The sequence below is a fragment of the Oncorhynchus kisutch genome, linkage group LG11, assembly GCF_002021735.2.
Source record: "Oncorhynchus kisutch isolate 150728-3 linkage group LG11, Okis_V2, whole genome shotgun sequence".
NCBI lineage: Eukaryota > Metazoa > Chordata > Actinopteri > Salmoniformes > Salmonidae > Oncorhynchus > Oncorhynchus kisutch.
In genome coordinates, this window is record NC_034184.2 from 61,673,944 (window position 1) to 61,701,236 (window position 27,293).

The 27,293-nt window shown below is 43.9% G+C and overlaps 1 protein-coding gene across 5 annotated transcripts in view; it reads right to left on the reverse strand.

Moving 5' to 3' along the window:
- LOC109899463 (arf-GAP with SH3 domain, ANK repeat and PH domain-containing protein 1) overlaps positions 1-27,293 on the reverse strand; it is a 72,025-nt gene that overhangs the window by 23,425 nt on the left and 21,307 nt on the right. For 3 of the 5 annotated variants that reach the window (XM_031836028.1, XM_031836030.1, XM_031836031.1), the window contains exons 4-16: positions 22,777-22,849; positions 21,749-21,894; positions 19,868-19,942; positions 15,573-15,622; positions 13,538-13,667; positions 11,172-11,257; positions 8,670-8,745; positions 8,420-8,506; positions 7,112-7,120; positions 6,621-6,721; positions 6,434-6,503; positions 5,163-5,250; positions 4,776-4,824 (exon numbers count right to left, since the gene is read on the reverse strand). In XM_031836028.1, coding sequence (XP_031691888.1) covers positions 4,776-4,824; positions 5,163-5,250; positions 6,434-6,503; positions 6,621-6,721; positions 7,112-7,120; positions 8,420-8,506; positions 8,670-8,745; positions 11,172-11,257; positions 13,538-13,667; positions 15,573-15,622; positions 19,868-19,942; positions 21,749-21,894; positions 22,777-22,849 — 1,040 coding nt within the window. The remainder of the gene's footprint in view (positions 1-4,775; positions 4,825-5,162; positions 5,251-6,433; positions 6,504-6,620; positions 6,722-7,111; positions 7,121-8,419; positions 8,507-8,669; positions 8,746-11,171; positions 11,258-13,537; positions 13,668-15,572; positions 15,623-19,867; positions 19,943-21,748; positions 21,895-22,776; positions 22,850-27,293) is intronic. The other 2 variants (XM_031836032.1, XM_031836029.1) reach the window with 1 other exon arrangement.

Here is a 27,293-nt window from a genome sequence, read left to right on the forward strand (position 1 = left end):
TGGAAATAAGCACTGAGTTACATAGGTAGAGGCTTTTAGACGAGAGGACCACAGTGGAAATAAGCACTGAGTTACATAGGTAGAGGCTTTTAGACGAGAGGACCACAGTGGAAATAACAACTGAGTTACATAGGTAGAGGCTTTTAGACGAGAGGACCACAGTGGAAATAAGCACTGAGTTACATAGGTAGAGGCTTTTAGACGAGAGGACCACAGTGGAAATAAGCACTGAGTTACATAGGTAGAGGCTTTTAGACGAGAGGACCACAGTGGAAATAAGCACTGAGTTACATAGGTAGAGGCTTTTAGACGAGAGGACCACAGTGGAAATAAGCACTGAGTTACATAGGTAGAGGCTTTTAGACGAGAGGACCACAGTGGAAATAAGCACTGAGTTACATAGGTAGAGGCTTTTAGACGAGAGGACCACAGTGGAAATAAGCACTGAGTTACATAGGTAGAGGCTTTTAGACGAGAGGACCACAGTGGAAATAAGCACTGAGTTACATAGGTAGAGGCTTTTAGACGAGAGGACCACAGTGGAAATAAGCACTGAGTTACATAGGTAGAGGCTTTTAGACGAGAGGACCACAGTGGAAATAACAACTGAGTTACATAGGTAGAGGCTTTTAGACGAGAGGACCACAGTGGAAATAAGCACTGAGTTACATAGGTAGAGGCTTTTAGACGAGAGGACCACAGTGGAAATAAGCACTGAGTTACATAGGTAGAGGCTTTTAGACGAGAGGACCACAGTGGAAATAAGCACTGAGTTACATATGTAGAGGCTTTTAGACGAGAGGACCACAGTGGAAATAAGTCCTTGACAGTTTTCCGATGTGTTTCTGCTGCCATTTGATGTATTTTGAATGGTCAAATCAAATCAAATCAGATGGGACAACTCCAATTCCATCTGATGCTATCTACACTCTGTGTATTATTAGAAACTGGGTGCTTTGAGCCCTGAAAGCTGATTGGCTGAAACATGTATTTTAACAGCTCTAATTACGTTGGTAACCAGTTTATAATAGCAATAAGGCACCTCGGGGGTTTGTGAAATGTGGCCAATGTACCATGACTAACGGCTTTGTCCAGGCACTCCGCGTTGCGTCGTGTATAAGAACAGCGTTTAGCTGTGGTATATTGGCCCTATACCACACCCCGTTGGGCCTTATTGCTTAAATATAACTGTATACTGCCTTACATCTTGACAGCTACTTTGCATTCAACCTACATAGGACCTACATTTGCCTACAGTGTCAAGCACATACTGTAGTGTACAATACACAACCCTATCCAACCAGCCAGCAGCCCCAGATACCCTCTCATGACATTCAAACCAACACATCTGAACAATCGCCACGCACACACACAGAAATTGGCAGGAAGTAACTGCCAATCAAACATGAGTCGGTGGCTGCTGTTGTTCAGCACAGAACAGTACATCACAACTCACTCTGCCATTAGACTGGTAGTTAGACTAGACTGTGTCCCAAATGGCACCATATTCCCTATATGGGCCCTGGTCAAAAGTAGTGCACTACATAGGGAATAAGGTGCCATTTGGACAATGCATCGGAGTCAGGCTTAATGGGGCTGACGTCAGTCCTGCTGTCCCAGTCACCCATCTACAGGACACAGCACATGACACAGGACAGGACACAGCACAGGACATAGTACATGACACAGAACAGGACACAGCAGAGGACTCAGCAGAGGACACAGTACAGGACACAGGACATAGTACATGACACAGCACAGGACACAGCACATAACACAGGACAGGACACAGCGCAGGACATAGTACATGACATAGTACATGACACAGGACAGGACACAGCAGAGGACACAGGACAGGACACAGCAGAGGACTCAGCAGAGGACACAATACAGGACATAGTACATGACACAGGACAGGACACAGCACATAACACAGCGCAGGACATAGTACATGACATAGTACATGACACAGGACAAGACACAGCAGAGGACACAGGATAGGACACAGCAGAGGACACAGCACAGGTGTGTGCGGGTGAACGAGTGAAAAATAACAAGAAATTAGACAGCGTTATGCAGAGATGTGGGTGTTCTTGTGTCTTTAAGGGTGAACGTGTTTACTTGCGATGCACAAGACATGGGTGGGCGAGCATGTGATTACGTAATGCTGAGATATTGTCAAGTGATAAGTGTTTTAATCCAAACACTCGCATGAAGCGACTTCATCACTGTATGGTTTGCCTCAGCTGGAAGTGCGTGACAGCATAGAGCTGAGAGTGTGGAGTCAGCATTTGTATGTATGTGTGTGTGTGCGGGTGTGTGCATGAGTGTGTGAGTGTGTGTGTTCCCTAGTTACAGATACTTAATGAACTTACTGACATTTGGAATTGCAGTTGAGTTGTGGCTATGTCCCAAAATGGCACTCTATTCCCTATGAAGTGCACTACTTTTGACCAGAACCCTATGACCCCTGGTGAAAAGTACACTTAGAAAAAAAGGTGTTAAGTAGAACCATACAGGGTTCTTCGGTTTGTACCTTTTTTGGTGTTGGTTAGAACCCCTTGCAGAGGGTTCTATCTAAAACCCTCTATGTAGAGTTCTTCAAATAACCCCATGTAAATGGTTCTACCTAGAACCCTCTATGAAGGGTTCTGCCTAGAAGGGTTCTGCCTCTATGAAGGGTTCTACCAAGAACCATTTTATCATCTAAAGGTTCTTCCTATAATCGTCTGTGAAGGGTTCTACAGAGAACCCTTTTATCCTTGGAAGGTTCTTCCTAGAACCCTCTATGAACGGTTCCACCAGCCTTTTTAGCGTTTAAAATGTTATTATTTATTACAATGCATTCCATATATTATAAGGCCTTTCTTCGAGGGCCTAATTATAGCCTAACACAGTGGTGGTAGGCATGTTCTGGTTCACAAGCCACATCAGGCCTGCAAGTCCCATTATGCTGGCTTGCAAAAGTGATGTGATTGGAATACAGCCAGAGTTAAGATATCCAACAAGTGGAATTGTTAATCACCTACAACCTGAATTCAGAATGACTGTCAGGGTAGGGAAGACTGCATATTGAGACTACCTCAATCATCTAAACTGGAACAACCATCTCAGTAACGGGTGAAATAAATCACATTTCTTACAGATGGGATTAGTTTAAAAAACGGTATGTTATTTACCTTTGTGTAACATAAAATTAATCAACCAAGCAATGTACATGCAAAAACACAGATATTACAGTAAAACAAACAATTACGTAAGTCAATAGAGCATGATGGGAAATATTATATATGGTTCTATGCAGAATCCTTCTTGCATTCCAAAGAATCCTTCTTGCCTTCCAAATATGAATCAAAGAACCCTTTCTTTCAAAAACTGTTCTTTGGATTTTAAAGGTTCTAGGTAGAACACTTCACGTACAATGAACCCTTGTCTCCCAAAAAGGGTTCTTCTGATCAAAACAGTTCTTGGTAGAACCTTATCCCTCCCCAAAGAACTGTTTTGGAACCCTTTTTTCCAAGAGTGTAGTGCACTACATAGGGAATATGGTGCCATTTGGGATGTATCCTAAAGCAAGGCCGGTTGTGTCTCAGTATATTTAAAAGTGCAATATGTAACTATTTGGGCTACCTGACCAAATTCACATAAACGTGTGAGTTATAGATCTGTCATTCTCATTGAAAGCAAGTCTAAGAAGCGGTAGATCTGTTCTATGTGCGCTATTCCTACGCTTACGGTTCTTAAGTTTCATTTTTGCATTTAGCGGCACACCCTTTGACAGCGGAGAGAAAAATAGTTAATTTCCTGCATTTCTACACATTTTGCCATAGGGCGCAGAGAACATGTTGCAGTTTTAAAGCAAGTTTGCTGCAAATCTAGACATTTTGCCATGGGGCAGAGAGAAGATTTAGCAATTGTATAACTAATTTCAAGCAATTCAACTGATTTTGCCATGGGGCAGAGAGACAAATTGGCAGTTTTACTGCTTATTTCCTACAATTCTACACATTTTGACATAGGGTGGAGAGAAATGTTTGCAGTTTTTAATATGATATCACAGTGAGAGTGACTAACAAAATCAATGGGGGCCCACGGTCGGTAATTCTACAAGTTTAGATAGCAGGTCGCTAATTTACCAATCTAAAAAAAACTTTGTTTGCTGACGTGCTAATTGAGCGAATGTCAGTGACTGACATAACAATCGTAAAACTGCTGATGCACAACCAAATCTTCTAAATTGCACCTTGCGTGTTCTACAATTACAACAAAAAAGAAATACATCTCTGGAAATGTATCAGCGTGCCGACGCCAGCTGCCCATCCCTGGGTTACAGTGACCTGAATAACAACCACAGATCCCACAGATACATGAAGATACCCTTACCGCTGCTAGCACTTAGCAGTCCTCTCTCTCTTGCTCTCAGGGATAAAAAAAATCCAATCCCTCATTGTTAATGGACCACGGACACTAGACAAAACCTCTAAACCTTTTCCGTTAAAGAAAACGGTCTCTTTCTTTGTTAAACCTCACCGATCTCGTCTTTCACACTCACACGTTAACAGTGTGAGCAAACACGTCTTCGGTTGCCTAGGCAACGTTTTTGCTATTAATGCGATTATAACGGTGACCGAGTCACGTGGCTGACAAATAACCGTAACCCCAAATTCCATCACAGTCTTATCTTACTATGTACCTGCCTTTGGAGTTGGATACTAATAGGAGATGGATGTTTACAATGTGGTGGGGGGGGGGGGGGACTGTCACGGTACACTTACATGACAAACTCCTGTTCATCCTCAGCCTGGAAGTGATAGGTCCGGTTATCTGTTGGCAGAGAGAAGATGAGACGGGAATGTGATCTCTCGGACCCAGCAGACACTGTGTAATCACGTGACGTGACCTAGCCCTGTGGAGATGCACGGCGGAGTAATTCACAAGCACAGCGTGTTTCAGGCGTTGTCATGGCACCATTCAAACAGGACGGCAGGAAAATGGAGCGTGTGAAAGAGCTTACTGGCGACCCGTGGCACAAAACTGTCTATTCGACGCTTCCTGTTTCTGAATTCCTACAGAAGGTAATATAAGGCCCCATTTCTCACAGCCAACCTCACGCCCATGGTAACTACTGTGTTGGTGTGGGGGTTACAGGAAGAGGTACTTACGGGAAATGAGGTCGAAGCACTTCCTGTCCTCGGCACAGGGCTTGACCTGGCAGGTGAGCAGGTTGAGTTTCACAGGCTGCCTGTTGGACTGCACGAACACACAGAGACAGACGACTTAGCTATTTGACAGAAATTCTGAAAAGGAATCTGTCCATCACCCAGTATTGGTGCTATGAAACTAACGCTACAAGCATATCTGACTCTGGATGGTCCCGTGTGGCTCAGTTGGCAGAGCACGGCACTTGCAACGCCATAGTTGTGGGATCGATTCCCATGGGGGACCAGTACAAACAAACATAAAAATGTTTGCACTCACTGCTCTGGATCAGAGCGTCAGGAAAATGACGGGTTGGTAAAGGAATACGTCAATTCATCTGCTGATGAAGGCATTGTGGGTAATGTCCTTTTGTCTCGACTGAATAAAGAAATCCGTTTCGACACCTTGTAGAGCCCCATGTGATTTGAGACACAGCCTGACCACTAGACTTAACAGTGTATGCAGCTAGCCTTGGGAGAATCCCAGGTATTCCCTCAGTACTGTGTCTGTGGTCCAGGCATCGCCACTTTGGCTTGGCTTCAGTTACGATACCCACTGTAATATTATGATAACAGCAGTGTGATCAGCTGGCACGTGTGTAGACTGGGCACTGCATTGTGACTGTGCCCGGGCATGTGGGCAGTGGGGATGGTGGGGGGGGGTGTTAACAAAACGTCAACGGACTGTGATGAGCCCTGTGGTGAGGCTTGCCAGGCTGGCACAGGGGCTGATGGGTAATAAACATGGAGAAGGAGCGGCAACACGCCGTCAGACAAAGAACAAGGGGACAAGTACATTTGCGCGTTTCCTGGAAAGGATGGTGGAAGTATGGGTGGAAATGAGGAATCGATTAGTGACATTTGGGGGAGTTCACTGCAATGTAGAGCTGCAATAATAAAAACAGGGGCCAGCTAGATTGTGTGTGTGTGTGTGTGTGTGTGCTCTCTCACACATCCTTGTGTGCATTTGTGTCTGTCTATCTAGCAGCACAGTATCCACAGACCCCGAGAAGAGTAGAGCCAGCACCACACTCAGTGATGAGTCACCACAGCAACAGGAGAGGGAGGGGGCTAAGGGGTTGCCTTGGCAACCCACCCATGTCGATTCCTCTCTGCCAACTGCTAGATTGATAGTGGCCTACACAGCTTCCTTCCTACTGGATGTTGCCTTTGATCTAGCCTCGACAGGAGTGTGTAAGGGTGCTCAAGTTGTGCGTGTGTGTTTTGCCACTCACCGTAGCATGAGCGATGGTGAGCATGCCACCCTTCACTGAACACTTCCTCCTCTGCCACACCTTCCTCAGCCTGCAGGAAGACAACACCAAGTCACAACGAAGGATCCGAAAAGGGCTCTTCATGTCTGTGTATGTTCAGTGCTGTTCAGTGTCTGTGTGTGTGTGTGTGTGTGTGTGTGTGACCTACCCATCACTCTTCTTCATCAGGTAGCCTTTCTTCTCACAGCCAAACTCTTTGTTGCCCTGCAGCTGGTGCATACTATAGCCACCCTGCTTACTCTGGGAGTCCTGCAGTAACACAAACAGTGTTTAGACACAGAAAACACAGCAACTCACCACACATAACCAACCAAATATGCCTCTTACAGAGAGTGCAGGCCAGGGTCGTGTGTGTGTGTGTGTGTGTCTGACCAACATGGCCGTTATTATTTCTTGGGTCACATTTGATGTTCAAAGGATCATGGTGTGCGTCCCAAATGGCACCCAACTCTCCATTTAGTGCGCTACTTTTCCACTTTTTCCGGTCAAAAGAAGGGCACTACATAGAGAATAGGGAGCCACTTGGGAGGCACACATGTTCCAACACACTATCAGATGAAAAACACAGCAGGTTTCTAATGGAGAGACACAGTGGAGGGCATGCTCTTCAAAATCTGTCAGAAGCATGCTAGCACTTACTCTTCTAGACTTGAGTCCAGACGAGCAGCGAGTAGAGGGGAATAGAGAGAGAGAGAGTGTGAAAGAAGCCACCGAGGTGAAGTTGTGAGTGAGAGAGCGCCTGCCCTCATTGAGTGTAGGTGTTAGTGTAGTACGGTATGATGAGTGAGTGAGTGAGTGATTGGGTGAGTGACAACATTTGTATCTGGGCGTTATAAACCAGAGGATGTTCAGTGTGGATCGTCGGCTCCGTCCCAAATGGCACCCTGTTCCCTATATAGTGCACCACTTTCACCCATGGGGCTCGGGGCTCTGGTCAAAATGAGTGCTCTATGTAAGGAATAGGGTGCCATTTTGGGACACAGACAGATAGTTGTAGCTGTGTGGACAAGGCGGGCCAGTCCCTCTCACTTTGGCTCTGCTCACTATTATACAGTAGCAACATGCAAAACACAGCGAGCAGCTAGCATTGAGTGTGAGACTGAGTGATAAACCTAATTGATGTGTTTGGCAGTTGTGACCTGTGAGTGCTTAGAATGAGGTTAGGTTAGTTAAAGGGCTAATGAAGCCTCATTTTTTAAAATCTCAATATCGAACCTTCTGGGGTAACAGTTAAGTACCTAACTGTGATTGTTTTCAATTAAAATGGTCAAAAATAAACTAAAATAGCTTCTTAGCAAACAGCAATTTCTCATTCAAGAATTTTGCTAGGACTGTCTGGGAGTGGTCTGAGTGGTGAGTGGAAAACTAAAAACTAGCCGTTATTGGCAGAGAGGTTTGAAACACTCTTTCTTATTGGACTATTAACTCATTTATTGCCTGGTGATGTCACCAGGCAGGCCAAAACTCCATCCCACCAAAACAGGCAGTCTTTTCAAACAGCTCTCACACTAAAAGGGCATTATCATAATTTTCACAATTTCAAAGTATTATTCTGAGCTCATAATGTGGAAATATATATAAAACACAGGAAAATCCCATTTTTGACTCCACTGGACTTTTAAGACAGTAAGTTGCTCTCCACTACTAAGCAGCCAGTGAGGCACAACACTGGTTACCAGCAACGGCCTACTAAACACTGGCTACCAGCATGGTACAGCACTGGGTACTCACTCTGCACTACAGGAGACTAGCTAGTAGCTACACCCTCTAAGGGTGAAAGGTTAGGGGTGAGGATTGAGGAGTCTACTGCTGCGGTCTGATTTTCCACCAAACATTGATTTTGCTGCACACATGGCTGGAGGGAGTTTCCACTATTTTCCCTATTTGTCAACTCTGGCTTGGGCCCACTTGGCCCAGTTAGGACTAGATTGTTCAGGTTCTGCCTACCTCCTTCTGATCCAGCTGAAGGGATGACTTGATCAAGTCTCTGAGAGCCGTCAGCTGTTTCTTCTCCTCGTCCTGGGTCTGCTTTATCTGAGAAGGCATACACCGGGTGAGATAAGACAAAACAAACACACACACACACACACACTCAATCAATCACTCAATCACTCACTCACTGAATCAGTCTAGATAACATGTCAGGCTGCAGAGTAGCAGTAATAAGATGGAGAGAAGCCTGTGGGTGGGTATTTACATTGTAGAGGTCAGCAGCCAGCTTCTCAATGTACTGCTTCAGCTTATCCGCCGTCTTCAAGCCATCTTGGAAGAAGCTGCAAGAGATTACAGGGCGGATATTAGAATTCCACTGAGGTTTTCACTTGAATTCCAACGAAAGTGAGACGAAGGGCAGTCATTTGGTGGAGCATAGCATCTTTCACATAATTTCCAAATGTCAAGTGTCCAAGACTTATACGGCCATTAGAAAGGTCAAAATGAATAGAGGGGTGACTGAGAATTAGACTGATGCAGTTGGATATGTATAATGTATAGCACTGCTTGGCTCCTCTGGCTTTTGGCATAGAGATCTCTCTCTCCTGTCTCTCTCTGGCTGTGTCCAGAGTGGAATGCTAAGCACCTCCTGTCATCCATTATGGATCTGCCAGTGCCAGTGGCATCTACCTGAATGCAGCATCCGCTCGTCTCCACTAACAACCCTTCTATCCTCCTCTCTCTCTCCCCTACCCTCCAGGGATATATCACCTCCCTCGGCCCACTCATCCTACTGAAACTCAGTTTTCTACTGAAAGGTTCTTTTCCCATCGCTCTATAAGGCATGTCTCTACACTGTGATAGTCATAGTTTTGGGTTGAGTAGACAACCAGAAAACTGCATTGTTTTGTTTCCCCAATGTTATGACACAACCACCTAGCAGCCTTGAGGCTGTCAGGCCTGTCGGTGACACAGCGTTGGGCTCAGTCCCTGGCACAGGGGGCACCCATTATTTACCCACAAACCCCCACGGCTGTCACGTCGCATCGTCATGAAGGGTCATGCATATTTATGAGAGCTAAATATTACTCCCTACCCAAGACCGGTAAATCATGCATCACCCCATTAAAGAGAGTGGGACGGAGGGGGGTTGAGAGGGAGAGAGATGAAAAGAGAGGGAGAGAAAAAGAAAGAAAGAGGGAAAGAGAGAGAAAGCAAAGAGCAATCACAGAGAGAATAACATACAATGCCTTTGGAAAGTATTCAAACCCCTTGACTTTTTCCACATTTTGCTCCGTTACAGGCTTATTATAAAATGGATTAAATACCCCATAATGAGAAAATTAAAACATGTTTTTAGAAATGTTTGCAAATGTATTTTTAAATAAAAAAACAGAAATACCTTATTTACATGTATTCAGACCTTTTGCTATGAGACTTGAAATTGAGCTCAGGTACATCCTGTATCCATTGATCATCCTTGAGATGTTTCTACAACTTGATTGGAGTCCACCTGTGTTAGATTCAATTGATTGGACATTCAATTGATTTGGAAAGGCACACACCTGTCTATATAAGGTCCCACAGTTGACAGTGCATGTCAGAGCAAAAACCAAGCCATGAGGTCGAAGGAATTGTCTGTAGAACTCCGATAAAGGATTGTGTCGAGGCACAGATCTGGGGAAGGGCACCAAAACATTTCTGCAGCATTGAAGGTCCCCAAGGACACAGTGGCCTCCATCATTCTTAAATGGAAGAAGTTTGGAACCCCCAAGACTCTTCCTAGAACTGTCTGTCCGGTTAAACTGAGCAATCAGGGGAGAAGGGCCTTGGTCGGGGAGGTGACCAAGAACTTGATGGTCAATCTGACAGAGCTCCAGAGTTCCTCTGTGGAGATGGGAGAACCTTCTAGAAGGACAACCATCTCTGCAGAACTCCACCAATCAGGCCTTTATGGTAGAGTGGCCAGACGGAAGCCACTCCTCAGTAAAATGCACATGACAACCCGCTTGGAGTTTGCTAAAAGGCACCTAAAGACTCTCAGACCATGATAAACAAGATTCTCTGGACCTCAGACTGGGGTGAAGGTTCACCTTCCAATAAGACAACGACCCTATGCACACAGCCAAGACAACGCAGGAGTGGCTTCGGAAAAGGTCGCTGAATGTCCTTGAGTGGCCCAGCCAGAGCCCGGACTTGAACCCGATTGAACATCTCTGAAGAGACCTGAAAATAGCTGTGCAGCAACGCTCCCCATCCAACCTGACAGACCTTGAGAGGATCTGCAGAGAAGAATGGAAGAAACTCCCCAAATACAGGTGTGCCAAGCTTGTAGCGTCATACCCAAGAAGACTCGAGGCTGTTATCACTGCCAAAGGTTCTTCAAAGTACTGAGTAAAGGGTCTGAATACTTATGTAAATGTAATATTTCAGTGTTTTATTGTTTTACATTTGCAAACATTTCTAAAAAACTGTTTTTGCTTTGTAATTATGGGGTATTGTGTGTAGATTGATGAGGGTGAAAAAAACAATTTAATCCATTTTAGAATAAGGCTGTGACGTAACAAAATTTGAAAAAAGTCAAGGGGTCTGAATACTTTCTGAATGCACTGTAGAGCTAGTCTTGAGAGTATACAGTGACATAATTCCCTTAGAAATGACGTGTTCGCCACCAATCAGACACATCTCAGTAGACATGATCCACGCGTGTTTGGGGGACTCTTACACTATGGCAAATGAGGGAGATAATGCGGCACTGTTTACTTACTTGCATTGTGCGTGGTAATACTTGATGAGGTTCTGGAGAAGGTCCACTCCCTTCTTGGTCTTGATCTCGTTGACTTTGATCAGGTACTGTAGAGAAAACAAGTGGTGGCCTGTGAAAACTGACATCAAATAGAACGCTCTGTTACATGATTTTGGAAATGCAATTCGGAGTATTGCCATGCTTATACGTAGTGGTGATATATTAAACCAGGGGTGGACAATCACTAAAGGCTGAGAGGGGGGCAAGGCTTTTGTTCGAGCAAAGCAGAAACACGTGACTTTACTAATCAAGGTCTTATTTGAAATATATCATTTATTTGAAGGCTATCATTTATGAACCAGTAAATCGTCATGTTACTGCTAGGCCGGAACAAAATTCTGCACCCAACCACACCAACCCTCTGCTGGAAAAATTGTCTGGGCCTGCATTAAACCACCATAAAACAAAATATTTGTTTGTGTAAAATATGTCTTCTGAACACTTATAATAATCCTATCAGAATGCCCATACGATGGAGGTTATGAGCCTCTGATCCACGATGCCAACACAGCATTGAGTCCGTGGGAGCCGAAGAAAACGGCTAAACATCTAAACGTCACTGAAAAGGACGGCAATATACAGATGTAGGATCTTAATTTGAGCCCGTTTGAAAATAATCCTGCAGCGACAGGAAATGTGAATTATTATGTGGATTATAATTCATAGACATTTTTTGTAGGGGTTGATACGTTCTTCGTTAGGGAAAATCAAGTCTGACATTTTAAAGTGGAAATCACACATTTTAGAGGCCTTTTTAAACCTCGAATACACTACAAGTTTGCATTTCCTAGTGTGCATGAAAATGGCCAGCAACAAAAGCGTGATCAAATTAAGATCTTACATCTGTAAAATATCATGAGTAAATTGTAAATTGTGTTTGAAATGGATAACTAGAATTGTGTTTTTCCTTTATTTTTCAGAAACCACCACGGCCTCCAAATTAGCAAATTCCTCTGACAAATTCATGTCCGACGAACAAATGAATAAAACATCATCTTAATCTGAGTTTATCCCATGGCGTACCAATCTAGAACAGCTTGTGAAGAATCACTGCTAGGCACCATTTTCAGCTCCGCACACAGAGGACATTTAATCTATTCCAGAATGCCCTTCTAAGGCAACTCCTGTCCCCCAAAGCTTCTGTGCTGCATTTCTTACCATGTGATCCTCTGTGTGTGTATGTGTGTGCTCATGTGCGTGCTCCCTTGAAACCAAACACACAGTCACACACATATTGCTTTTGTCTGTCTGAGTGTGTGCGACTCAGAGATTATCCACTTTTTGTTTGTGGTGTCTGCGCTGTGGGGTGGGTTTAGTGTGTGTTGTGAATGCCTGTTGGTGCCTGTGTGTTATGGGGCTTTGTGTGAATGGGAGGCGAGAGATGCTGCAGTAGCAATGTCTGGTCTCAGATCAGATGGAGAACATAGCCTGCTGTGCTGAGCGTCACCTGGTCCCTCCCATACTAGCAGCGGTAGCAGTGCAAAGTGGGATGGAAGATGGATTTGGTGTAACAAATGGCACCCTATACCTTATATAGTGCCCTATGGGCCCTGGTCCAAAGTTGTGCACTGTTTAGGGAATAGGGTGCCACACAATGCTAGCAATGTTATCAATATATAATAATAATATAGGCCATTTAGCAGACGCTCTTATCCAAAGCGTTTTAATCACGCATGCATACATTTTACTCACACTTCTAGGGTCGGGAGTTTTTCTTGTCAATATGACTTGAGCAGGAAAAACTTGGGGCCCTAGTTATAAACTCTGGGCCCCTCTAGCACTACACTAGAAGCAATATCAAACAATCCACAATAACAACACAGTGAATGAGATCACCCTAAAAACCCAAGAGGGACAAACCACCCCGCGACCGCTGTACACAGAAATAGAGGTGGATGGGTTGAGCTCCTCCATGACTGCTCCAATTAAAATCCCACAGTGAGGCACTAAGTTAATATGGAAATTGTCAGTACCGTTATGCCAAGTGAGGAAATAATCTGCAGATAAAGAGGGAGAGAGGAGTAGGCGTTTACATCCGCCGGGAGGCAGCTCGTTGGCACAGCTGAGCGCATCGCTCGAACAGTTTGTTATTCTGCCTTTTCTATAGGAGGATTGGAGCATAGAAATACAATAAGAGACTGTTTTTCGTGTCATTTCGGGGATATGTGTAACTAGGTTATAGCATAATCACGTAGAGAACAGAGGTTGGCACGGATGCCGATTTTATGTCGTCCTCTTAGGTTTGGCTTGGGGTGGCAGGGCCCCGTCAGTGCCCCGTCAGTGCCCAATCAGTGCCCTCTAGTCTGTGCCCAGTGCCCGCTTCTAACCTCACACATCTGGAGTTGGAAGAGACGCCGTTCCTTCTCCATCTCCTCAGCAATCTCAGCGCCTGTTATCTCTGTACGAATCATCCCGTGCTGCTTGGCATGCTCCCTCTTCTCCTTCTCGATCTTTGTACTGAAATCAGACACAGACAGACAGTTAGTGAAACCAGACAAGACAGGCAGACAGGCAAGAAGGAAGGAAGGAAGGAAGGAAGGAAGAAAAAGAGGGCAGGCAGGAAGAGAGACAGACAGTGTTTAATAAATCCATGACCTCACATTTAAATCAGATGGAATTCTCAGCATGAAAGAGAGCTTTCACAGGGCGGAACATTCCACTGAAATTATTGTTGTAATATACAGTACATCAGATCTGACATTTTAAAGACACCAAAAACAACTGTATGTCTCACACAAGCTCACATCACCATATACAGTGCCTTCGGAAAGTGTTCATACACTTGACTTTTTCCACATGTTGTTACGTTACAGCTTTATTCTAAATGTATTAAATAAATACAAATCCTCAACAATCTACACACAATAGCCAATCATGACAAATAAGGTTTTTTGACATTTTTGCAAATGTATAAATAATTAAAAATATAAATTCCTTATTTACATGTATTCATACCCTTTGAGATGAGACTTGAAATAGAGTTCAGGTGCTTCCTGTTTCCATTAACCATCCTTTAGTTGTTTCTACAACTTGATTGGAGTCCACTAGTGGTAAATTAAATTGATTGGACATGATTTGGAAAGAAACACACCTGTCTATAGAAGGTCACACAGATGACAGTGCACGTCAGAGCAAAAACAAAGCCATGAGGTCGAAGGAATTGTCCGTGGAGCTCTGAGACAGGATTGTGTCAAGGCACAGATCTGGGGAAGGGTACCAAAAAATGTCAGCAGCATTGAAGGTCCCCAAGAACACAGTGGCCTCCATCATTATTAAATGGAAGAAGTTAGACACTTCCTAGAGCTGGTCGCCCAGTCAAACTGAACAATTGTGGGAGAAGGGCCTTGGTCAGGGAGGTGACCAAGAACCCGATAGTCACTCTGACAGAGCTCTAGACTTCCTCTGTGGAGATGGGAGAACCTTCCAGAAGGACAACCATCTCTGCAGCACTCTACCAATCAGGTCTTTATGGTAGAGTGGAAGCCACTCCTCAGTAAAAGGCACATGACAGCCTGCTTGGATTTTGCCAAAAGGAACCTAAAGGACTCACTGACCATGAGAAACAAGATTCGCTGGTCTGATGAAACCAAGATTGAACTCTTTGGCCTGAATGCCAAGAGGAAATCTGGCACCATCCCTACGGTGAAGCATGGTGGTGGCAGCATCATGCTGTGGGGATGTTTTTCAGCGGCAGGGACTGGGAGACTAGTCAGGATCGAGGGAAAGATGAACGGAGCAAAGTATAGAGAGATCCTTGATGAAAACCTGACCCAGAGCGCTCAGGACCTCAGACTGGGGTGAAGGTTCACCTTCCAACAGGACAACGACCCTAAGCACAAAGCCAAGACAAGCAGGAATGGCTTCAGGACAAGTCTCTGAATGTCCTTGAGTGGCCCAGCCAGAGCCCAGACTTGAACCCGATCGAACATCTCTGGAGACACCTGAAAATAGCTGTGCAGCGATGCTCCCCATCCAACCTGACAGAGCTTGAGAGGATCTGCAGGGAAGAATGGGAGAAACTCCCCAAATACAGATGTGTCAAGCTTGTAGCATCATACCCAAGAAGACTCAAGGCTGTAATCGTTGCCAAAGGTGCTTCAACAAAGTACTGAGTAAAGGGTATGAATTCTTATGTAAATGTGATATTTCAGTTTTTTTATTTATAAATTACCGTAGCAAAAATGTATACCAACCTGTTTTTGCAATGTCATTATGGGATATTGTGTGTAGATTGATGAGAGGGAAAAAACAAGTTCAATAGGGCTTGAACCTAAAGTCAAGGGGTCTGAATACTTTCCGAAAGGCAAACCTCAAGTGTTCCAACACAGCTAGGTACAGGCACACGTTTATTAACACACTTACAATTTAGCTTCATAATCCTTCCAGGCTTTGTCAAAGGGTTTCTTGATATCCTGAAAGAGAGGGGAGAACAAAGTATCAGTAATCAGCAGTAAACAGGTCAATCTGGAATCCCACAGTCCAGTGTTGACTCTTGAGAATTCTCTCTCTCCAACACAGCCCCACATAGGGCTGGCACAATTACCGTATAACCATGTAACCAACGGTTATTAGAGTGGAGTGATTCATGCTTTTAGAGGTCAGTAAGGTTTTGGTTCGACTATGACAAAAAAAGATTGAAAAAAAAAGACATTTCGTTTTTGATAAAAATGTCTAAACATTAAATTCACTATGCATGAATGAATAAATGTTGGTAACCCATCCCTTATGGGATTAAATGACCACAACAAACATTACAATAATTCACTGTGATAATTCTTCTTTCGGTGTTCTCTGCAACACGCATTGCATAAAGAGTGAAAAAAAAACATAAATACAAAAATAACAAAATAAACACATAATAGTAAATAACAATAATTATATCCCTAGAGCAGTACAAAAAACATACATACATACTGTACATACATACATATAAATAAATACAGAAAACTGAAACACAAGGCATTTGAACCAAGTCTGGCACAAAGAGAAGTTTAAAGTGGGAGACAAGCCTGTACCCAATCTATATACCATTTACCACATAGAAGCTAAATATTTTTTATAATTTAATTATAGGTAGCCCTTTTTCTTTTATTCCAGGCTTTATCTAAATATTCCGCAAACAAGAATACACAATGGACAAAAAAAAAGGTTTTCCTCATCGCTCAGCTACATAATGTCAGGGTATATCTGGTGGGCTTTCTGGAATAAGAGCAAGCGTATATGGGGGTAGAAAGGGCAACAGAGGATAAAATGAGTTTCAGTCTCTATTTCTTCAAGGTCACAATAGTGACCTGTTTCAATACGCAGGGACAATATCCCTGATCTTACCTGTTTCAATACGCATGGGCAATATCCCTGATATTACCTGTTTCAATACACAGGGGCAATATCCCTGATATTACCTGTTTCACGCAGGGGCAATATCCCTGATCTTACCTGTTTCAATACGCAGGGGCAATATCCCTGATCTTACCTGTTTCAATACGCAGGGGCAATATCCCTGATCTTACCTGTTTCAATACACAGGGGCAATATCCCTGATCTTACCTGTTTCAATACGCAGGGGCAATATCCCTGATCTTACCTGTTTCAATACGCAGGGGCAATATCCCTGATCTTACCTGTTTCAATACGCAGGGGCAATATCCCTGATCTTACCTGTTTCAATACGCAGGGGCAATATCCCTGATCTTACCTGTTTCAATACGCATGGGCAATATCCCTGATCTTACCTGCGCACAGTGGTGTAAAGTACTTAAGTAGAAATACTGTGAAGTACTACTTAAGTAATTTTTTCGGGTATCTGTACTTTACTTTACTATTTATATTTTTGACTTTTACTTCACTACATTCCTAAAGAAAATAATCTACTTTTTACTCCATACATTTTCCCTGACACCCAAAAGTAGTCATTACATGGTGAATGCTTAGCAGGACAGGAAAATGGTCCAATTCACGCACTTATCAGGATAACACGTGGTCGTCCCTACTGCCTCTGATCTGGCAGACCCACTAAACACATAATTTGTAAATGATGTTGATTGTACCCCTGGCTACATTTTAAAAACAAGTAAATGGTGCCGTCTGCTTTGCTTATTAATATAAGGAATTTGAAATGATTTATACTTTTACTTTCGATACGTATATTTTAGTAATTACATTTACTTTTATACTTAAATATATTTAGAACCAAATACTTTTAGACTTTTACTCAAGTAGTATTTTACTGGGTGACTTTCACTTTTACTTTAGTAACTTTCTATTAGGGTAACTATACTTTTACTCAAGTATGAAAATTGGGTACTTTTTCAACCACTGCATGTGCACATAGCGATCTCTTGTTTTAATAATAATATATCTCTCACACACAAATTCGCCCCGACTCAAACAAAAGGTTCTCAATTTGGGTTTATGATTAATCTCCTCCACCCATTTAAAAAATAATAATATCTATGACTCCCTTCATTTGGTTTTCATACAGATGTTCACAAGTCAGACTGTCGCAAAAAGTCAGACATTTCAGTTGCCCATATATAGATCCCATTGAACAACTTTACTGGCTATTCTGGCAATTCATTATGTGGGTTGAATTCTGTCACGATACAGAATAAAACAATTAATAAAAGCCCCATGATTGTGGTGACTGCCTACGACTGCTTATAACTCATTAACCAGTTATTCACATTACTTTACTTGAATAAAATATATTTAAGTTGTTGTGTATACAACATTTGTTTTATTTGATGACTATTTCGTTCCAAATCATCTCATCTCTACAGAGCTGCTGAATAAGCTGTCTGACAAAAATCACTATTTTAGAAGTTCTTCAAAGTAAATAAGGCATACTTTTGTGACTGCTGAATACCAACTATCAACCACTTAGATCATGTCTTTTCAGGTACAGATACCTCGCAAAGAAACTGCTCTCTATATATATCCCCTCTTGATTGCGCATTCTTCCATCTCTTATGTAGCAAGGTGTAAAAGAAACACAGACCGGACAAGTTTAGCCACGCAATGGATTATGGTAATTGTAGTTCGATTGGAGCAGAAAACGTAATAATTATATAGAACAGTGGCCTGTTGAAAACTACAACTCAATGTGCAACGAACGCATTGCGCTCACAGAATGGAAACAAACTAAATAGAATTTAAAAAAACTATTGAACCGACATCGGCCAATTAGTTGGTAAAAAAAAAAGACATGTCAGTTAATCACTCAGCACTAACGGTTACGGATGAAGACAGTCATGAAATTAAAACAACTGTCATAACCGTCTTTTTGTGTGTGTGTGTGTGTGTGTGGAACAAACAGCTGACTGAAAACGGGACGGCCGGGCATTAACATGGACTCTTAACAACGTGATAAAGCTTGGTGGCTCCTTGCTGAAAGAAGCAAGGTGTTGAAGCAAACGAGCAAACAAACCTCTTTCCCTGGCAGTTTGACTGGCAAACCCATGGGTACACTCGCAATGGCTACCTGGTATTGTGATACACTCGTTTCCATCGTAATGTCAAATGTTCCTTCAAATGATCTTAACTGATGTGGCTCATGCAATGGAATGTATTTATTTGTAATGTGAAGCAAAACAGACAGGGTTGATTTAGACTCAAAAGGACTGTTTGACAACATGTAAACTATAATTCCTCTCCAAATCTGGATTGAAAACAAACACATTTGCACAATGACCACTTGTTGTGTCTCAAATTCATCGGTACAGTTGTTGGTTAGCTAGCTTACAAATTAGCATAGACATGACAAGAGTCAAAACCCCATAAAACAAGACATGGTATCAATAACAAAATAAAAACTAAAATGAGCCGCGCCACATGGCAGTTTCTAGTCGTTGTTGCTAGCCATCTGACCGTCCAGAACCATGACAACACACGGCCCTCTGCCTCATCGACGGGCGCGCATCACTTTCCCGATGTTGTCAGCTAACCCGTCTACTGATGGGTACACTTCCTGTTTACTTCCTGCTCTGCTCATATGCGTACACTCGCAAATGGCCGGCAGTCCACTCACCATGCCATCATTGACGTGAAGGGAGACGCCCGTTCTATCCTCATTCTATTTCTACAGCAGCACATGCAGTCAGGAACGGAGGAGAGGAGAGGAGAAATGTGCGTCTTAAATATTCAAATGATCATCACGGTTGTTACAGTGACCGTTTAAGCTGGCCAACAACCGTCATTCCAAAATCCCACGACCGAACAGTTCACTCCCTAGCGCCGCTCTGCCACTGCAGCCAAGGCCTCAGGCTCACAATTTACGTTCTGGAGCCCACTACCACGCCCACTCCATGTGTCCAACCTCACGGGTTCATGACCCGTTTATTCGTGGCGCTCGCCTTCAGGCACAACACAAGGACACTGTTTACCCCACAAAGATTTACAGTGTGATCTTTTAAACAGTCCGGCCCACTCGCTCTCCCTCCCCCTCTCCATTTCTCTATCTTTCTTCCTCTCTCTCACACACACACACTCTCTCTAACACTTTCTAAAACACACACACACAGATGAATGGACAGATCTACTGAGTGGGCTCCCTCTTCTCTTCCCATCATGCCTCAGTGATAGGCCCTCCCCTATGGGGTCATGCAGACAGAGAGGGAGTGAGGAAACAAGGGAGAAGAGGAGGTTACTGTAAATCTTACTCCTTTCACGCCTTTCAGGTCCCCCTTCAGCAGAGAGTCCAGGGTGAAGATCACATTATGGTTCTGGAGCTGGAGCTGGAGAGAGAGAGAGAGACAGAGAGAGAGAGAGAGAGAGAGAGAGAGAGAGAGAGAGAGAGAGAGAGAGAACTACAGTGACTTGGTCAGCAGGGCAAGAGTCAAGCAGCTACTGCTTCAGCTTTCAGCTGGAGTACATCAACACTTACTGACAGACCCAGTATTATCTTCAGTCTAAGATTGAACTCAATCTTGGCTATTTAGGAACCACTGAAAGCATTTTAGACTCTTAAAATGTGCTAAGCTATTAGCTATTTAGGAATCAGCCAAAGTAATTTGCTTACTCTAACCAAATAGATTAATGCCGGTAATTATTCCTGAGCATTTATTCCATTTGGGTCTGTGATGGCCAGGGCCAAGTTCCATTGAGATCCGTGGCTCCGGTCATGGAAACAAACATCACTTAATGTCCACTTAAGTACCTCTGTTGCAAAGGCCCAATGTTCAAATCAATCACCTGCTTAATGGCCACTGCTCCAGTATTAGAGCTGGCCTCGCTCTCTCTGCCTACTGCTCACTACTTTTACAGACCAACGGGGTGGTCTCCTTCCTCTCACACTGGACTCCAGAGAGAGGCACCTTTTTTAAGGGTGGTAAATACCACAAACTAGTGCCAGCGTACCAACAGTTCACTCCATAAACTACATAGAGAGAGAGAGATCGAGAGAGAGATCGAGATAGATCGAGAGAGATAGAGAGAGAGAAATGTCTGCCAGACTAATAGCAGTGTCAACTGCTGGCTGCTACAATGACCTTTAAACTCTGTAGATAACCAATGACAATGTATAATTCCGTGACAGGTTCCTGTGAGGGAGTTACTAACATCAAGACCAACAGCAGTGCACACTGACCATCAGCCCAACTTGGGCAGCAGTTATGGAAACCGAAGGATATATTGAATAAACACTGAAATGACAACTGTGTCTGAAAATAGATCAGTGGGCATCTGTGCTTGGTCGTGCATGTTGGTGGCCTTGCTTGCCAGTGTTCTAGGTGAGCGAGAATGTAGACCTACCTGGACCGCACACATACACTAAATGGTTGATACACGAGAACGTATACAAGGCAAATGTATGTCTTCGAAATATCTCATCCACAAAAGTGTGTCTGTGTGATAAAGCGAGAGACGGGGAGAGAGAGAACAATATATTTTTGGACTTTGCACCACTATAAGGGATGTCGAGAGTTGCTTGTCCTTTCAACACGATTCCAGGCTATATGTATTCAACCTCCCCAGGCAGTGCCAACAAGTGGCTGATTTAATAAGAGGGTTCCAGGAGAGCTCACACACACGCACACAGTAGTCTGCAGCGGTTCAGTGTATTTATAGGGAGTCTAATCTTACTGCCAGACACACAGGAAGAGAGCAAGGGGACGGCAGCTTCGTCCAACAACAACCACTCAGACACACAGAATTCCAACAGGACTCATTTCTTCAACAGAGACGTCAGGGGAAATCTATGGCAGAGCGATAAGAGCAGACAAGCTGAACGCTAGATCCAGCAGCAGTCAGCCATATTGGGATGATCGCAATGACGCTTTAGTCAGGGGGGAGGGGGGGGGGATCTTTTACTTCGGAGAAACAACTTGATAAGAGGGGGCCGATTCAGCGGAATTCGAAAACGGTTTGCAGACGCCTCTCCAATGAAGACAGACAAGTTGCACAAGCCCAAGTCAAGCCTGCTCCCAAGATGGACAGAAACACAGGCGCCCTCCTTCAAAGGACACCTTTTTGTCAAATACGTTGTGAACATTGTGGACTTCACCGGCCAATAACGACTGATCCGTCAGTCCTACGCATCTCACCAGGTTCTTGAGCAGGGTTGACAGCTCCTTGGTCAGGGTGGAGAACTTGACGAAAGCTGTTCCCAGGTCAGGGTTTTCTTGGCTGATGAAGTTGCTGCCAAACTTATCCAGAGCCTGGGCATAGTTCTCCTCATTCTGGACGTGGTCTAGTGGAGACAGAGGGAGAAAACCAGGGTTAGCATTCGGTTCAACAACAAGGGTGGTGGTGCTAGGCTCGAACATCCCCTAATTCCCTTTATAGAGCACAACTTTTGATCAGGGCCCATAATGCTCTGGTCAAACGTAGTGCACTGCATAGGGAATAGGGTGCCATTTGGGAAACACCCACGGAGTGGTGATCGTGGTCGAGCATTGGAAAGGTTGACATCGACCACCTGGCTACAAATGCAACAGCTTGTCGTGCCGTCGACTCGCTTTTGCCATTTCAATCAGATTGTCAGACTGTCAGGCTCCACATGTATGGGTGAATCATGTAAACTGGGTGTAGGTGAATGGGTTGCAGAGGAGCATCGGTAGACTGCCATTTCATTAGGAAAAATGTATTGACGCATGACGCAATGGGGTCAGACTCCCATTCGTCGTTTTAGGAGTACAGCTCCATCAGGGCCTTGTGTGTGCAAGTCTGCTTATCCCATCATTGCTGCTTTCCCCATCATTCAAACAGTCGCACCCATCTGGACTTATCATTAATGTAGTAGGCATAAACCGAGCATCTGGACAGTGACTGGGCTTGAACTGTATCCACTCTCAGACAGGAGACCTGAGAGAGAGGTCAGGTGAGAAGAGGCCCAGAAACCCCCTATTCAAGGCCCTAACAACCTCCAAATGAACTGACTTTATGTGGATAGAAGCTTGAAACTCTGTAATATTGAGATTCATAAGAGGGCATAATTACTCACCCAGACCAGTCTATTTATAGATAATAGCTTTTCAAGGTCTTTCACAAGCACATCCTTCCTCAAAATCCTCTCTGGGATTGGAACCGTTAACCCTCTGGTTAACGAGCCTAGAAAACTGAGAAAACTCACCTTGGCCTGAGCTGTAGATCGCCTTGACCGATTTCTTCACCTTCTGCAGCGCAGTCCTGTCCTGATCCAAAGCCTGTGAACACATAACGAGCGAAAGAGAGGATGGTTAAGGACTTATAGTAGCATCACAGACTGGACTTTTGTAACCAAAAGAGAACAACATTGTTATATGGTAAATGTTAGTCATTTCTGAGTATGAGGCTAACGCACTGAACCCCTATGAGCTATTTAGAGTGCTTGCATGAAAACGGGCATAACAACATACCAAATGCTGAAAAAGCACCAGTTGACCTAAATATGACATTCAAAATGGCCAACGGAATTCCAAACGGTTAGATTCAGTAGCATCATTAGGACAGTACTGCCCGAGGTGGAGCAGCTGTGTCTTACAATGCATCTCTTCTCCACTCTTCTGTGTTTCACAAGTGGAGAGCAAAACCCTGACAACATGCTATTCTGCTAGTCCTGCAATCCTGTCGAGGTTTAAACATCTATAAATCGTACAAATCTAGATCCTAAACGCATACACATGAGCGCACACATTTAGTATCTGTTCGAGGTCAAGATCACTGCCTTAGATTTACGTATTGATAAAATACGGGGAAACCCCCCAAAAAGCTCTGCTGTACCTCGAGTAATGAAGTTTCTAGCACTCATTTACATATTTCCTTGATTTATGATCTGTACTAGCACAGTGATTGAATCAAAGGCAGATGTTTGTTTACAGCCGGGCGGCCATGTTGTGTTTAGTGCTGCCTGGCCAGTGCTGTCTGGCCTGTTTCTGCGTCCCAAATGGCACCCCATTCCCTTCATAGTGCACAACTTTTGACCGGACTCCTATGGGCCCCGGGTCAAAAGTAGTGCACTATTACCGTATAGGAAATAGGGCGCCATTCGGGAGGCAGCCTGCGATACCGACCTCCAGATCCTCTCACCGCACAGAGCGTGCAATTAAGAGAACGCTGATGTCATGCTTTTATCGCCGCTGAGGGCAAGAGCTACTCTGAAACTCTGTTCTCGGCTCACAGCACTACTAACGCCTACATGGAAATGTGTTTGTTATCAAAAACTCTTGAGAAGAATTATGTGCAGAATCTCTGAGTGAATTGTGTTTTTTCGATGCAGGAGTTTCTGTATCATTCGCCATTAGAGACAGATTCATTGACTGGGATGTTGGATCTGCCAAAAACAAATGCTCAGTTGAATAGGATTTGATAGCATCACAAACAGTACTTTCACACGCACACACACACAGAGATCATCAATGAAAGCGCTTACGGTATTCTATCCTTCAGATTTCATTTTCACATACTGTACATGTGGATTTTAAATGATTCCTGATCCACAGTAAATTAAGGTATATTTATGCTTTCCTCTTTCTCTGAGGTAAAAAACAATCCATATTTCACTCATTAAAACGGAAACTCACAGAACCATTACATTGCCACATTCACTTCTGGAGAAGATAAACACCAACATAAATACACTACTTTAGGACCGGAGGGAAAGCACGCTACAACGTTGGTGGAGCTCATTAAATTTCATGCATTTTAATTAAGCCCGGCCTCAGTTGGCTCCCGGACAGTTTAACGTGGCTCTTCCCCAATTACGGCTACAGCAGCGCATGGCCCTGGGGCCCTCTCTCCCAGGGCACTGTGCTTTGATCTCTCTCCCTCTCTCTCTCTTTCTAACGCAGGAGCCCGACCTGGCTCAAGTGCATATACCATTGCCTACATACAAATACTCACCTACAGTAAGTAATCTTAAATTTCAGCGTGGTCCTATCTAGACTAGAATATGAAATGAGTGTGTGATGTGTACGCGCGAAGACGGAAACCCTGTAGAGAGTGATATTGGTACAATCAACACCCCTTTCAAAAATCTGAGCCTATACCATCCAACACGTTTCTTTGGCTCTCGCATTACTCCATTGTCTACAATCTAGCAAACAACCTGTTTATCCCGAAGTCTCTTTTCGTCTTAGAGAAATACTAAATGATCATGATACTGCAGACCAATGACACCGACAAGGTCAGAGACACCATGGTGGACCCCCTGACACCCTAATCCAGGAATGGTTATTCAGTGAGGCAGTAGAGTGAGATGACTTCTCCGGAGAGAACAAAGGCAAGGCGGGCAGCAGCAGGCAGACTGCCTCTCTAATGGTGTTATAGGGGGAGAGAGAGAGAGAGAGAGAGAGAGAGAGAGCGAGGAGCAGCTGGCACCCCCGCCAAAGTTCACCCATAATCCTCTCTGTGTCTGCTTTGTCCTAATTAAATATTCCGCTTTGATATGAACATGATTTTACATTAATACGGAACATGCTACGTCGACTTGGCGTTACAGGGGCAGGGATGTCGGATGATGTGTGTGTTGGGTACCCAGGGTCCTTGAGACTGCAGGTTTAGGGGTTTTAGAGGCATTTGTCCTATAGCACCAGCATCAGTTTTCCCACAGAGTGAACCACAGTGTTGATGCCATTTGATGCCATTTATAATTGACGTCGAAGCGACATACAGTATGTGTCGGCCGTATGGATTTCAGTTACAAATGAGCAATGTCAATCATCAATGACATTACTGCCATTCAAAATAGCTAGGCCTACATATTCATCACGCCCGATATCCGCACATTCTCATTCCACATTTGTTGGTTTGCTGTAAAATATGCGAGCAAGTGTCAAAGAGGAGAAACGCTAGATGTGTAGGAGGGAAGTCGATTTGGCTTTTAGCATTCAGCTCAGTCTCCAAGGGACAAAATAGTTAAATGGAACACAGCTCACTTGGCACAGAGTCCTCTGCACCCCCTGGCAACCAGTAAGAATGCATCTCAACTCTTGCAAGAATGCCTCACAAAGCCTGCAAACTATTCAATATAGTCAATGCTTTGTTCTGATCGACCAACGGCCAATGTTAAGCTCTGACACAGCCTAGTGTGATTGGTGAGTGTGTGGGCCAATGAGTGCAGATCTAGATCTGAATACTCAACTCAAAACAAGAGTTGGAGGATCGAGATGTATTATAAAAAATGATTATTATCCTAAAAAGGGATCCTACAGCAGCTCAAAGTACATGTTCCTGTGCAGATTCCCCCGTGAAACGCCTATGACCATGAAAGCCCACTTTGTGCTGCAGTGGATTCACACAAGTCAGAGCTGCATGCTGTTAAAGTGCCAGTACGTCCTCACAGGGACAAGAACCCAACCCAAAGAGGTCAAGGACCCAGCAGGGAGAGGTCAGAGGGGAAGGACAGTGTGATGGGACACGGAAGGGTGTGACACGGAACACTTCCTGGAGTTCCTGCCTTATCCTCCCAGTGCAGAGCAGACCTGGCATTTGCCCTCCAGCCCTCCTTCCACAGGAAACAGGAAGCAGCAGGCCTGACTGTCACTGAGCAGCCACCATGTCCTGGTCTGGTCTCTCTCTTAGTTATGACCAATGTTCCCTCTAAGCGGAGCACATGAGCAGGCGTGCAGCTCCCCGAGACTGCTGCGCAGAGAAGCACGAGATTGAACTTCACTCAACTTTCTGGAGTTTTCCCCTTTAGTTAACACTATCAACGTTTCCCTTTACTGTGGGAATTGTGATCGAATCAATGCAATATTAGCCACTTTCAATGCAACATACCGGAGAAAATACAAACTATGCAGGATTTTTTGTTGTTGTAGACAGAAGGCATCGGAGTAGGATTCTATTGCATTGACACTCACGACTCAGCCCGTACTCAACACAGACCAGTGCAGCATAACCAATCAGAGCTTCAGTAGGCATTTATGCATATAGACCATTGCCATATATGGATATGTGCCATTCACTTTGAACTGGACTGTGTTTACAACATGAGCGGTCGTGAGGAGATACACTTGTTTTGAGATCAAAGCGAGAGCTGCATGTAGCCATGTGTGCACATTTTGTTCATATCCTTTGCTAGTTAGTAAATTATTAGCCCAGTTAAAAATAATTTGTAGTCACCAATGTGGGAGTGATTGCTTCCTACAAGAGAACAAAACATGTACATTTCTAGACATATTTTTTGGTCTTAGAGGGGCAGTGTTGTATTTTGAGACAGGCTTGAATAAGCTAAGCAGCAAATAGGTGAAGAGTATGGGAATAAAATCGTATGGGAATAATAATGCATTTTATTTTGTAAAGTGGTATCTTGCATCAAACAACACAACAACATTTTCAGTCACCTTCTTGTCTGAAGGACAAGTGAATAAACAGGTTAATGTCGAGCCCTGTATGTTTGTTTTTTATAAGTCTCATGGCATGTAGGCTACATTGAACACCACACACATTGTCTGCTACTGTAGGTTGGATGATAGAACAGCTATTTCCATGTCAAAATGTTATGGGATGTATTTTCTTCATTATTTTTGATGGTAGGCCACTCTGGTAGGCCTATATTATGACCAAATAGCAACAGTAGACTACTTGGCCACTGTTAAAACTGTAACTTAAAGCAGGTAAACCCTCAGTGTTCACAGTAAACCTGCGCCAGAAGTTGCACAGATTTTC